Below are 15,164 nucleotides of genomic sequence, written 5' to 3' on the forward strand. Positions count from 1 at the left end.
AAAGTTGTATTGTGTTCTGGTTCATTTCCTCACATACCTCCCTATCTCTACGAGGAGAGGGGATATGAGAGATTATTTAATTAGATCCTTTGGCTCCTGTGAGTCAGGTTACTCAGAGGTCTGTGTGAAGATGTGTTAGTTCACAGATGCCAAATCGGAACAAGCTCTCTCTGTACTGCGGCTCCCCTGTGTGTACAAAGCTCAGCTTTTAGGTTTGTCTGTGTAATTATCGGTGTGCGATACCGAAGGAAATTACTTTGGCTCCGCAGGGAAAGAGAAGTAAAAAACCACAACACCATACATACATACATTCATTATAAAGTGGAGATTAATGCAATCAGGCACAAGCGAAAACCAATACACTCTCTGAAGGGATGTATGCTGCTGTATTGATTTGATTCAAAGCGACAAATTGCTCTGAGGTGTGGCTCCTGCTGCAGAGCCTCTTCAAATAATACTTGACCCCTTTTCCTCTTCTCCTTCTGTGTCCTCAGATCAGTTTTGGAGGCATGCCCTTCTCTGCCAAGCCCAGCTCGGGAGGCAGGGAGAACTTTGTTGGCTGCATGGAGGGCATCACCTACAACGGAGATAACATTACCAACCTGGTCAAGAGGAAGAAAATTGATACTTCAAGTTTTGTAAGAACCTTTCTCTGACATGTTTTGTACATCTGAGTAGCATCTTTTCTAGGTGGTTTGTGATTCACTGGTATGCCTTGAAAACATAAACGGTAAGAACAGCCATGTATTTGTGATTACTTACTTGGAAAGTCCAGTGTTGCAACACCTCACTTCAATATAATGATCCTTTTTCACTGAGGCACTACAATAAAACAGTATAGTGCATCTCAGTACACTCACTGTAGCATAAATCAGAAGAGAAGATACTCTTACCTTGTGGTGATTATGACAGATAACAAATTAATTTCTTAGAAGTCATCCTATATGGAAACATTTTAAAAGTATTTTTAGCTAAATATTTTAGGATACACGTGAAATATTTTAAATTGGCCAAATAATGTATAAAAACATTTTCATTCATACATTTTAAATAAATTACAACATATATTATGGAATGTATTTAAAGGCCTAGTGCAGTCAAAAAATGTTTTGTATATATTTCAATACTATGAGGTCGGAATAATATTGTGAAAATGTGACCGACCGGCTCGTTTCGGTCTTATGTAGCAAAATTTGAAATTATGTTTTTTACATTGGATAAAAGTAGAGACTCCAAGCTAGAAAATTGTATATCATACACCACAGTTGAAGAACAATGGCAAAGTAATTCTGCTTTGAAAGTTGATAAACTTGTAACCTCACTTTTGAGAAAATGGCCATTGAATATTTTGGTAAACCACTTCTTTCTCCACACCCATTCAGCATCGTTCACACCCTCTTAAGTCTTAGCCCCACCAATCTCTTTAAGGATTCACATGTGAACAACCAAAGATTTCAAGACTAAAGGCTGGTTTATTTTTTATTTTTTCACCTTTATTTAGCCAGTTAGGCTAGTTGAGAACAAGTTCTCATTTACAACTGCGACCTGGCCAAGATAAAGCAAAGCAGTGCGACACAACAACAACAACAACAGAGTTGTTACACATGGAATTCACAAACATACAGTCAATAATACAATAGAACAAGTCTATATACAATGTATGCAAATGAGGTAGGACAAGTAAGGTAAGGTAATAAATAGGCCATAGTGGTGAATTAATTACAATATAACAATTAAACACTGGAGTGATGGATGTGCAGAAGATGAGTGTGCAAGTAGAGATACTGGGGTGCAAAGGAGCAAAATAAATAACAGAATAGGGATCAGGTAGTTGGATGGGCTATTTACAGATTAGCTATGTACAGGTGCAGTGATCTGTGAGCTGCTCTGACAGCTGGTGCTTAAAGCTAGTGAGGGAGATGTGAGTCTCCAGCTTCAGTGATTTTTGCAGTTCGTTCCAGTCATTGGCAGCAGAGAACTGGAAGGAAAGGCGGCCCAAGGAGGAATTGGCTTTGGGGGTGACCAGTGAAATATACCAGCTGGAGCGCATGCTACGGGTGCTGCTATGGTGACCAGTGAGCTGAGATAATGTGGGGCTTTACCTAGCAAAGACTTATAGATGACCTGGACCCAGTGGGTTTGGCGAAGAATATGAAGCGAGGGCCAGCCAATGAGAGCATACAGGTCGCAGTGGTGGGTAGTATATATGGCTTTGGTGACAAAACGGATGGCACTGTGATAGACTGCGTCCAATTTGCTGAGTAGAGTGTTGGAGGCTATTTTGTAAATGACATCGCCGAATTCAAGGATCGGTAGGATAGTCAGTTTTACGAGGGTATGTTTGGCAGCATGAGTGAAGGATGCTTTGTTGCGAAATAGGAAGCCAATTCTAGATTTAATTTTGGATTGGAGATGCTTAACCTTTCTAGGGCAGGCGTTCCACTAGCGGAACCCCTCAACAACATTCCGCTGAAAAGGCAGCGCACGAAATTTTAAAATATTTTTTTGAAATATGTAACTTTCACACATTAACAAGTACAATACAGCAAATGAAAGATAAATATCTTGTTAATCTTCCCATCGTGTCCGATTTCAAACATGCTTTACAGCGAAAGCACAACATATGGTTTAGGTCATAGCCAAGTCAAAAAAACAGTCATTTTTCCAGCCAAAAAGAGAAGTCACAAAAAGCAGAAATATAGATACAATTTATCACTAACCTTTGATCTTAATCAGATGACACTCATAGGACATCATGTTACACAATACATGTATGTTTTGTTCGATAATGTGCATATTTATATCCAAAAATCTCAGTTTACATTGGTGTGTTACGTGCAGTAATGTTTTGATTCCAAAACATCCTGTGATTTTGCAGAAATACTCATAATAAACATTGATAAAAGATACAACTGTTATTCACAGAATTAAAGATAGACTTCTCCTTAATGCAATTGCTGTGTCCGAATTCAAAAAAACTTTACGGAAAAAACCCAAAACAGCCAGAGGAATAGCTGCCATTTTGGAGTCAACAGAAACTGGAAATAACACCATAAATATTCACTTACCTTTGATGATCTTCATCAGAAGGCACTCCCAGGAATCACAGTTCGACAATAAATGACTGATTTGTTCCATAAAGTCCATTTATGTCCAAATAGCCACTTAGCGTTTTCAGCCCAGTAATCCATCTTCATGAGGCGCAGGCACTTCGTCCAGACAAAAACTCAGTTCCGTTACAGTCCTTTAGAAACATGTCAAACGATGTATGGAATCAATCTTTAGGATGTTTTTAACATAAAACATCAATGTTCCAACCGGAGAATTCCTAGGTCTGAAGAAAAGCTCTGGAACGAGAGGTAACTCTGTCGGGAGCGCGCGTCACGAGACTGAGACACTCTGCCAGACCACTGACTCAGAGGTCTCATGAGCCCCTCCTTTATAGTAGAATCCTCATTCAAGTTTCTAAAGACTGTTGACATCTAGTGGAAGCCGGAGGAAGTGCAACTGTATCCATATCTCAATGTGTATTCGGTTGGCCAAGCTTTGAAAAACTACAAACCTCAGATGTCCCACATCCTGGTTGGATTTTTCTGCCATATGAGTTCTGTTATACTCACATACATCATTCAAACAGTTTTAGAAACTTCAGTGTTTTCTATCCAATACTACTAATAATATGCATATATTAGCATCTGGGACAGAGTAGGAGGACGTTCACTCTGGGCACGCTATTCATCCAAAAGTGAAAATGCTGCCCCCTATCCCAAGAGTTTTAATGTGAGTCTGGAAGGAGATTTTACAGTTTAACCAGACACCTAGGTATTTGTAGTTGTCCACATATTCTAAGTCTATGGCATTGAAGCTCATATGGAGGTTAGTTAACAGTGTCCAAAGAAGGCCCAGAAGTATACAGAATGGTGTCGTCTGCGTAGAGGTGGATCAGAGAATCACCAGCAGCAAGCGCGACATCATTGATGTATACAGAGAAAAGAGTCGGCCTGAGGATTGAACCCTGTGGCACCCCCAAAGAGACTGCCAGAGGTCTGGACAACAGGCCCTCCGATTTGGTAATAATAATCAATAATTTTGCACTTTATTTAGCCATCTTACAAATAAACCTGAAAATTGTGAATAACTCACCACAGGTTAATGAGAAGGGTGTGCTTGAAAGGATGTATATAACTCTGCAATGTTGGGTTGTATTGGAGAGTCTCAGTCTTAAATCATTTTCCACGCATCATTGTCCACGCACAGTCTGCTAGTGAGGCCTAGAATTCACTCTTACATAGGTACGTGGTTACAAAGGGCATCAGTGTCTTAAATCATACAATGATGGAAAGACCTGTGTGTTGTCCTTCTCCAACTTCTTAATCATAGCCTCAATTTTGTCCACCACATTGAATATAGTTGCGTAGAGTCCGTGTAATCCTAGATTCAGATCATTCACGTGAGAATAAACATCACCCAGATAGGCCAGTAATGTTAGAAACTTGTCACCATGCAAGCGGTCAGACAAGTGAAAATGATGATCAGTAAAGAAAACTTTAAGCTCGTCTCTCAATTCAAGGAAACGTGTCAATACTTTGCCCCTTGATAAACAGCGCATGTTGTGAAAGCGTTACATGGTCGCTGCCCATATCATTGCATAGTGCTGAAAATACACGAGAGTTCGGGGGCCTTGCTTTAACAAAGTTAACCATTTTCACTGTAGTGTCCAAAACATCTTTCAAGCTGTCAGGCATTCCCTTGGCAGCAAGAGCCTCTCGGTGGATGCTGCAGTGTACCCAAGTGGTGTCAGGAGCAACTGTTTGCACGCACGTTACCACTCCACTATGTCTCCTTGTCATGGCTTTTGCGCCATTAGTACAGATACCAACATGAGCAACGGCTACGTTTGGCTACATACGGACCATTCGTGGAATTCCCGTTAGAGAGTAACGGTTAATGTGATTGGATGTTAATTATTTGACTAGGCTACCTGTATTTGACATTGTGTTGTTATTTTGCTGAACACTAGATGGATTCATTTTATTTTGGGCAGTGAAACGAGGCTACTCGGGCGAGAAAAAAACTTCACCCAAATGTATAGCCCCGTTAGAAATATAATTTGACTGTTTGAAAATGTGAAGAAATATATATTTTTATTGTGAATCCCATTTTTATTTGGCGTACCCCCGATGGTATTGCATCGTGGGAATACCTGGTCTACCGTATCAAAAGCTTTGACCAAGTCAATAAAAATAGCAGCACAACATTGCTTAGAATCAAGGGGAATGGTGAAATCATTTAGGACCTTTTTAAGGTTGCAGTGACACATACATAACCTGAGCAGAAACAATATTGCATACCAGAGAGAACTGTAGACATCAAGAAAGCCAGTCAGTTGATTGACAAGTGTTTTCCAACACTTCTGATAAACAGGGCAAAATAGATATTTGCCTATAAATTAGGATCCCCTTAATCTCCCCTTAAATAAAGGACGCACGATGGCTGCCGTCCAAGCAATGGGAACCTCCCCAGAGAGGAGAGACAGGTTTGACGGTGATTGGGGCATCATGAACATTCTATTGAAATGGTTACTTGCATATTGGAGTCTTTCGTTTAGACATGTAGCTAGCTAAACAGTGAACCATAATCCCAACTCATAACGTTACTACCCTGCATGAATCTGCAGGTAACTAACCAACCAGATTCAATGTTAACTAGCAATGAAAATGGCTCTGAGATACAAATAATATTACTACACACATCATACACGTAACATTAGCTATCGAGACTGCCAGCTAAAGTTAGCTAGCTACCTAACAGTATGCTTTAACTTTAAATGAAAATGACTTTCTGACAATTAGAAACGTGTAATTTCTGAAAATGTAGCTAGCTAGACTATCTTACCCGTGTACATGGATAGACGCTTCTTCCTCTCTGTCACGGATGCCATGGTTGCCCTTAGTTTGAAGATGTAATCTGGAGACAGATGTTCTATACAACAGCTTTCTGTGTGTTCTCTTTTTGACTCCCTCTGCATATTTGCAATCAAACGGCAGAATTTTCCACAGAATCTCCCTAGCTATCATACTCTACTTCCACAGGGCATTTCACTAATTTCAAAACTCTGTCTTCCAGAAAGTGGAGAGCAACACTTTTGCAATTCTACTATGTGATATCTTTAAAAAAAAGCACTGTTTACCGAATTACCTACACATACTGGCCAGCTCATGTTATAGACAGAAGCGTGCTACATGGCAGACCAATCCGAACTCATCTCTCGGCATGTCCCATTATAGACAATCATGGCTTAGCCTTTGTTATTTTGTTGCTTTGACAAAGTTATTTCGGGAAGATTATTATTCATTTAGTGTGATTAGTTTACTTAGTGATTAGATTCATTTACGTCTATCTCTCATTTTAAGGTCAAGCCTGTTACTCAAACTAAACTCTTTGATATGGTGAAACTATTCCTTTTAAAATATTTATTTGAAAAGAAATATTGAACATCTACAGTAATAGTCAAATTATAGTTTTTTTGGCCATTTTCTGGTGTTTTGTGGTAAAAATCTGAACGGGTCGAGCATAACACGTCAACCCATAGATAAAAAATGTCTTGCCTGTCTAACTATGTTTTTGTGGTAAATCTTGCATTAATTTGCCCCTCCTTGTTGCAAACAACAAGCTTCCATGGGGATTCATGGCTGATTTAACTAGTAATTACCAGTTGGAGGGCCGTTCAAGTGGATTTTTCCCTTATGTGGTAAATTCCCACTTCCCACTTGGTTACGAATGCACCATAACACCGGTAAACCATCCACTGTAGAGCCATATAATACCACTCATTGGAAGCGCAAGATCTAGACCTACACTTTGACATATTGTGTTTTTGTTTAAATCGATAACAAACTCAAATAAAACATTATTAGAAAAGCCTCTTGAGATGGGACATGTCTTTTATTAAGTTGGACATGTGCTCTTTATGACAGAATGTTAAAATTGTGAAATCAAAAGGTTTTAAAAAAATCACTGGTTAAGTTTTGGCTTTGTGGCCCCCAAAAAAAATCTCCATTGATCAATACATAATTTAAGAAGCCGAATTAGGAACCACTTTGGCCACCCTATAGACTAGATGTCATAGCCATGCATTTCTGGAATATTGTCAGGCATGCAAATGAGCAAAGATGCAAATGTATGTACATGCATCTCTGGAATACATTTAAAGCATTCAATTCATTTTAGCAAAGATGCAAAAATATTTATTACGTGTCGTTTTCTTTTCGTTTGGGAAATGTTGAATAAAAAAGTATTCCATGCAATGGGATCGAACCCACTAAATGTGTCAAGCTTCAGAAGTCCTCAACGTTTAGCACAGGACAATTACTGCTCAGTTGTCAATGGTATGTGATGGTGTGTGAGCCATTACTGTGCTGAAGTATGGATCCAACCATTATTATTGATTTCACTTCTTATGTGCCTCTTAGCTTGTTTTGTTTTCCTGTGAGCATGTTCCTTGGTGTTGCATTGCATGCTTTGTGTTCAGCACAAGTAGAGGGAGAAAGGTCAGCTTTGATAAGAGAAGGCAAAATAGTTTTTTGTCAAGTGCTGCTGTATGATGAGTGATTTTCTGTGTCGCTCTGAAATAATGCAGGCGCTTGCATTTTCTCATGCATTAAACCGCAAAATGTACATTTAAAAAGCACCTTAGGTTTTCTGATGCGCCTCTTATGGAAAATATATGCAAACTATGTTTATATGGTTGTGCCAATGTCTTGAGCTTAAATCAACAGGGAAAATCTGCCCTAATTTATAGACCTGTTTGCTATCTAAAAAGCACCTAAAAAATGGTATATATGCTAAATATATCCTAGCTTTGTTTATACGTTGTGTGAATAAAATTTTTGTTGTTGTTGCTAAAGTCAAGAAGGAAAAGCTGCCCTAACTTGTAAACCCATGTACTATTATACTTACTATCCACCTTACAGAGGAACCTGACGTTCTCCTGCAGTGAGACACACTCCTTTCCCTTGTTCTTCAACGCCACCAGCTTCCTGCGTCTTCCGGGGCTGTCGGACAGTGACACCCTGTCGGTCAGCCTGTCCTTCCGAACATGGAACCCCAGCGGTCTGCTCCTCTACACGGCCCTGGCCGACGGTGTGGTGGAGGTGGGCCTCACCGAGGGGAAGGTCACTGTCTACATCAACGTTACCCAGAAGAAGAACATGCGCATAGACATCTCCTCAGGTACGGTCTAGTTCAGGGCTCTCCAACCCTGTTCCTGTCGGTTTTCAATTAAATCCCAGGTGCACTAGATTAGGGTATGAACGAAAACCTACAGGACTGTAGATCTCCAGGAACAGGGTTGGAAAGCCCTGGTCCCGTTAGTACTGCCATGCTGGCTAATGCACTACAGTAGACCTGTTCATTTAGTCTGAAGACCTTCCTCTCCCTTGAAAGCATTAATTGCTTCTCTCTATCGATCTGGGGAGGCCCTCCCCAGGAGGGTCTTCTGTAGCTGAATCTCTGTCTGTTAGGCCCTGTCTGTTGGGCCCTGTCTCTTAGGCCCTGTATATATTTGTATTTTTGTCTTTAATATTACAGATAGATTGAAGGTTCTGTAAATTTCATTGCTTGCATAATTTATTTTCTCTATACATTTTTCCTCCTCCCCTACCATCATCTACCCTAATTGGAGTAAACTAACAGACAACAATATTTCTACTGCTACTTACAGCTATTTTGCTCACATCTACGATACCTGTAGTTCAATAATTATACATATATTCCTAATTTCCTTTTTCTTGAAGTACTGGATTTTCACGCACAGTGGGCAATGGCCAGGTCGCAGTTGTAAATGAGGACTTGTTCTCAACTAGCCTACCTGGTTAAATAAAGGTGAAATAAATAATAAAAATTAAAAAAAGTACTTTAATTTTAACTCCAACCCTTTGATGTCCACAGATTAAACCATCTTTCCAGTATAATGCCATTTTGCTATTTACTTTTGCAATACAACTCTCCATTTTACTATGATGTCTTACAAGGCTCCTGAACCTTCCTATATGTAACATTTCTACCGATATTGCCCTAAAAATAAATACTTTACCCTAGAGTATAATGATATTTCCCATTGACTGATTGTGGTTTTTCGGATCTCCGAACAATACGGTTTGCAGGTCCATCGGAACCCTTATATTATGACATAACAACCATTCCTGGACCAGACTCCAAAAGCGAGACACCAATGGAGAGTACCAGAAAATATGTTCTAATGATTCTGTTTCCTCGTGTCTGAACAAAGCTGACTGTTCAATGCCCCATATATTGAGCAGTATTTTTGTATGTGCCTGCCAATTTTTGTTTTACAGTGCCTTCAGAAAGTATTAACACACCTTGACTCTTTCCACATTTTGTTGTTTTACAGGCTGAATTAAAATGGATTTCATTGAGATTTGTTGTCACTGGCCTACACACAATACCCCATAATGTCAAAGTGGAATTATGTTTTTAGAATGTTTAATTTTTCTTCAGTCAATAAGTATTCAACCCCTTTGTTATGGCAAGCCTCAATAATTTCAGGAGTAAACAGTTGCTTACCAAGTCACATAATACGTTGCATGTGTTTAACTTTATTTTTGAATGACTACCTAATTTCTGTACCCCACACATACAATTAGCTGTAAGGACCCTCAGTCGAGCAGTGAATTTCAAACACAGATTCAACCACAAAGAGCAGGGACGTTTTCCAATGCCTCGCAAAGAAGGGCACCTATTGGTACATGGGTACAATTTTAAAATAAACAGACATTGAATATCCCTTTGAGCATGGTGAAATTATTAATTACACATTGGATGGTTTATCAATACACCTAGTCACTACAAAGATACATGCGTCCTTTCTAACTCAGTTGCCAGAGAGGAAGGTAAGCGCTCATGGATGGTGACTTTTTAAAACAGTCCCAGAGTGTAATGGCTGTGATAGGAGACAATTGAGGATGGATCAACAACATTGTAGTTACTCCACAATACTAATCTAATTGACAGAGTTAAAAGGAAGAAGCCTGTACAGAATAAAAATGTTAAAACATAGCGGTGGCTGCATCATGTTATGGGTATTCTTGTAATCGTTAAGGACTCTGGAGTTTTTCAGGATAAAATAATAAGCGGAATAGAGCTAAGCACAGGTAAAATCCTAGAGCAAAACCTGGTTCAGTCTGCTTTCCACCAGACACTGGGAGATTAATTCACCTTTCAGCAGGACAATAACCTAAAACACTGGAGTTGCTTACCAAGAAGGCAGTGAATGTTCCTGAGTGGTTGAGTTACAGTTTGGACTTAAATCTGCTTGTCTATCAATGATCAACCAATGTGACAGAGCTTGAAGAATTTTTAAAAGAGCAATGGGAAAATGTTGCACAATCCAGGTGTGGAAAGCTCTTAGAGACTTACCCAGAAAGACTCACCTCTAATCGCTGCTAAAGGTGATAAAAAAAAAAAAAATTAAATGTTGAATACTTATATTAGTGGGGCGGGGGGTTATATGTATTTTTCTTCCACTTTGACATGAGTATTTTGTGTAGATCATTCACACAAAAAAAATACAATGAAATCAACTTTAATCCCACGTTGTAACAGCAAAATGTGGAAAAAGTCAAGGGGTGTGAATAGTTCTGAAGGCACTATACGGCAGTTCATTGACCTGATGCCAAGGATTTGAGAAAACAAAAAACCAACTGTATTGCTGTCAAACCTTTAGACTTTAAGTTGAACAAATATTTAGTATTTATTTATACTAAGCCATTTATGATTTTTATTTCTTCTTTCATCAATTGTCTCTTCCAATTTGGTGGCTGAGCTACGAGGAGTGAGTTAAAATGTTGTATTGAGCATACACCTCCATACACTGTTAGTTGCTTGTGTGCCAATTTACTGTTCTCGTTTACAAGGGCCTTCATAAATAATATTATTATTGTACATTTAAAAATACATATTTACATTACAGAAGAAAGTGCTTTGTTTCTGGCCATTTTGAGGCTTTAATCGAACCCACAAATGCTGATGCTCCAGATATTCAAATAGTCTAAAGAAGGACAGATTTATTGCTACTTTAATCGGAACAACAGTTTTCAGCTGTGCTAACATAATTTCAAACAGGTTTTCTAGGAGTGATGGTTGCTGATAATGGGCCTCTGTATGCCTATGTAGGTATTCCATAAAAATCATCTGTTTCCAGCTACAAGTCATTTCCAACATTAACAATGTCTACACTGTATTTCTGATCAATTTTATGTTATTTTAATGGACACAATTATTATTTTTTTCAAATAAAAGGACATTTCTAAGTGACCCCAAACTTTTGAACGGTAGTGTGTATGTGTGTATATATATATATATTAACCCCCCCAACAAACAAAAAAAATATATATATATATTAACCCCAAAAATATATGGGGTATTGGAAATGATGCAGACAATTACATTGATGGAAGCAACAATCTATCCACAATATTAAAGTTGATCCACCACCTGAAGAAAAAAAAAAAGTAGGGGTGCTGTACAGAAGATAGCCCTATTTTAGTAAAAGACCAAGTACATATTATGTATGGCAAGAACAGCTCAAATAAGCAAATAAGAACGACAGTGCATCATTACTTTAAGACATGAAGAACTTTGAAAGTTTCTTCAAGTGCAGTCGCAAAAACCAACCAGCGCAATGATGAAACTGGCTCATGAGGACCACCACAGGAAAGGAAGACCCAGAGTTGCCTCTGCTGCAGAGGATAAGTTCATTAGAGTTACCAGCCTCAGATTGCAGACCAAATAAATGCATCACAGAGTTCAAGTTACAGACACATCTCAACATCATCAACTGGGTTCCCGAGTGGCTCAGTGATCTAAGGCACTGCTTCTCAGTGCAAGAGGCGTGACTGCAGTCCCTGGTTTGAATACAGGCTGCATCACATCTGGCCGTGATTGGGAGTCCCATAGAGCGGCGCACAATTGGCACCAGTGTTGTCCTGGGAAGGCCGTCATTGTAAATAAAAATTTGTTCTTAACTGACTTGCCTAGTTAAATGGAGAGAAAAATATATAAACTGTTCAGAGGAGACTGCATGAATCAGGCCTTCATGGTTGAATTGCTGCAAAGAAACCACGACTAAAGGACACCAAGAAGAAGAGACTTTGCTTGGGCCAAGAAACACAAGCAATGGACATTAAACCGGTGGAAAATTTGTCCTTTGATGTGATGAGTCCAAATTTGCATTTTTTTGGTTCCAACCACCGTGTCTTTGTGAGACGCAGTAGGTGAACGGATGATCCACAGAATTCTGCAACGAATACGCCATCCCATCTGGTTTGTGCTTAGTGGGACTATCATTTGTTTTTCAACAGGACAATGACCCAAAACACACCTCCAGGCGGTGTAAGGGATTTTTTTAATGTAGTGCTGCATCATATGACCTGGCCTCCACAATCAACCGACCTCAACCCAATTGAGATAGTTTGGTATGAGTTGGACTGCAGAGTGAAGGAAAAGCAGCCAAGTGCTCAGCATATGTGGGAACTCCTTCAAGACTGTTGGAAAAGCATTCCAGGTGAAGCTGGTTGAGAGAATGCCTCTGATGTGCAAAACAGTCATCTAGGCAAAGGGTGGCTACATCGAATAATCTAAAACTTTTTTGGTTACTACATGATTCCTTATGTGTTATTTAATAGTTTTGATGTCTTCACTATTATTCTACAATGTAGAAAATAGTACAAATAAAGAAAAACCCTTGAATGAGTAGGTGTGTCCAAACTTTTGACTGGTGCTGTATTTTTCTATTCATATATCAATTTCTCCATTATCATGCCTTAATTGGGCAAAATTAAATAAGAAAAAGTAAGGAAGGGAGAGAGAGAAAACAACTGAAATAAAAGTACAGCGTGCTTACAATTTCAGCGTCTTAGGCTCTAACAATTTATCTCTCCCAGTCTTTTTTCATATTTGGCTATTTAAATTCATCCCATTTACTCAGGCCTTTATAGCCTGTCTGCGAAGGGAACATTCCAATTTTTTTTCTTCAGATCATAGCAATCATCATGTTGTCCTGTTCCCTTGTCATTTCGTTACTTAAAGAAATAGATCATGTCTATAGCCTACAAATGAATGGGTTGCCATTTAAGCTGCATAGCCAATAGTCATTAAAGTGTTATTAATTTAGACAGATCGCTTGAGTGGTACTGTGATTGTCTTTTCAATAGGTGTGTGAGTGAAGGCATTAACAACACTTATCTTTCTCTTTTGTGTCTTTGATGTGGTGGGGTGTAATAGTCCATCTTCACTTCATTTCAGTTGCCTAAACAGTTCAATGGTCCAGTGACCCATCTGTGCTACATTGTCTGTTAAGAGGCTGTCCTAGTCTATGCAGTTCATTCAAATCAAATCAAATTTTATTGGTCACATATACGTATTTAGCAGATGTTATTGCGGGTGTTCCTAGCTCCAACAGTGGAGTAGTATCTAACAGTGCAGTAGTACCTAAAAAATGATTCACAACAATACACACATCTACAAGTAAAATAATGGAATTAAGAAATATGTAAATATTAGATTAAGCAATGTCGGAGTGGCATTGACTAAAATACAGTAGAATAGAATACAGTATGTAAACATTACTTACATTTTATTGAAATGACTAGTGTTCCATTATTAAAGTGAGTGATTCCAAGTATATGTATATAGGGCAGCAGCCTCTAAGGTTCAGGGTTGAGTAGCCAGGTGGAAGCCTGCCAGTGATGGCTATTTAACAGTCTGATGGCCTTAAGATAGAAGCTGTTTTTCAGTCTCTCGGTCCCAGCTTTGATGCATCTGTACTGACCTCGTCTCGTGGATATTAGCGGGGTGAACAGGCCGTGGCTCAGGTGGTTCATGTCCTTGATGATCTTTTTGTCCTTCCTGTGACATCGGGGGCTGTAGGTGTCCTGGAGGGCAGGTAGTTTGCCCCCGGGGATGCGTTGGGCAGATCGCACCACCCTCTGGAGAGCCCTGCAGTTGCGGGCAGTGCAGTTGCTGTACCAGGTGGTGAGACAGCCCAAAGGGATGCTCTCAATTGTGCATCTGTAAAAGTTTGTGAGGGTTTTAGGTGCCAAGCCAAATTTTTTCAGCCTCCTGAAGTTGAAGAGGCGCTGTTGCGCCTTCTTTACCATACTGTCTATGTGGGTGGACCATTTCAGATTGTCAGAAAAGTGTACAGTGTGATTTTAAGGGTTAAGCCAGATTCAGCCTCCTCCACACGTTTGCCCAGTTCAGTCAGTTTATATTTTTTTGACATTTGAATATTTTCGTTGTTTCGTTGTGTTTAAGAAGGATATTTTAGTAAAGAGAGGGAATACCAAACAGATCTGTATATCATAGTCTTTCTCCGAATGTATTGTTGTATTGTTGTTTTTCTGATGTTTCAGTAATTGCAGTTGTCTGCTTATCACCCACCGTGACTGTGATTCATGAAGCCATATTGTTCTGTCTGTGGTCACTGTTAAGGTTCGGGGCTCAACGACGGCCAGTGGCATAACGTCTATCTCCATGCTCTGGAGAACTGCGCCATGCTGACCATCGATGGTGATGAGGCGTCCACAGTCAGAACGGTCATTCCCATTCAGATTAGAACAGGGGGCCAATACTACTTTGGAGGTATTTACACAGATGGTCTATAACAGAACCATATAGCTCTATACCTGGACAGGTGTATGGCTCTGGGCCCGATTTCTCAAAAGCATAATAAGGCTTATTTCATCGTTAGAACCTTCGTAGGAGCATCTTTACATTCTCGAGCTGTTTCCCAAACCCATCTTTATTAACGTTGCACTTCAAATCGCTTGTAATCTAACGCCTGCCTCAGACCACTTGTTGAACAGCTGAGTGCATCGTTAAATCACCGTTTGTCCTCCCGCGTCACTTTACACACAGGAAATATCTGCTGAACATAGAATGAAGATGTGTATCTGCCTCTCTGTGACCGCCGAAAACTTCCTAATTGAATATAAATAGCCTAAAAATGGTACATATAGGAGCAGAAGGCATTATACATTAGATATGCACACCTGCAACGCGTTTCAACTTCTAGTTGGCATCTTTCAGGCAGCGTGAGGAAGATTCTAGAAGTCGACACGTGTTGCCGTTGTGTATCCTGATGT

At 39.5% G+C, this 15,164-nt stretch overlaps 1 protein-coding gene across 1 annotated transcript in view; it reads left to right on the forward strand.

Annotated features, from left to right (window-relative positions):
- Positions 1-15,164, forward strand: part of LOC139386844 (contactin-associated protein-like 2) — an 87,367-nt gene that overhangs the window by 46,947 nt on the left and 25,256 nt on the right. The window contains exons 8-10 of the mRNA XM_071132695.1: positions 495-638; positions 7,974-8,232; positions 14,512-14,661. Coding sequence (XP_070988796.1) covers positions 495-638; positions 7,974-8,232; positions 14,512-14,661 — 553 coding nt within the window. The remainder of the gene's footprint in view (positions 1-494; positions 639-7,973; positions 8,233-14,511; positions 14,662-15,164) is intronic.

The sequence above is a fragment of the Oncorhynchus clarkii genome, chromosome 28 (genome assembly GCF_045791955.1).
Source record: "Oncorhynchus clarkii lewisi isolate Uvic-CL-2024 chromosome 28, UVic_Ocla_1.0, whole genome shotgun sequence".
In the NCBI taxonomy this organism is placed as follows: domain Eukaryota; kingdom Metazoa; phylum Chordata; class Actinopteri; order Salmoniformes; family Salmonidae; genus Oncorhynchus; species Oncorhynchus clarkii.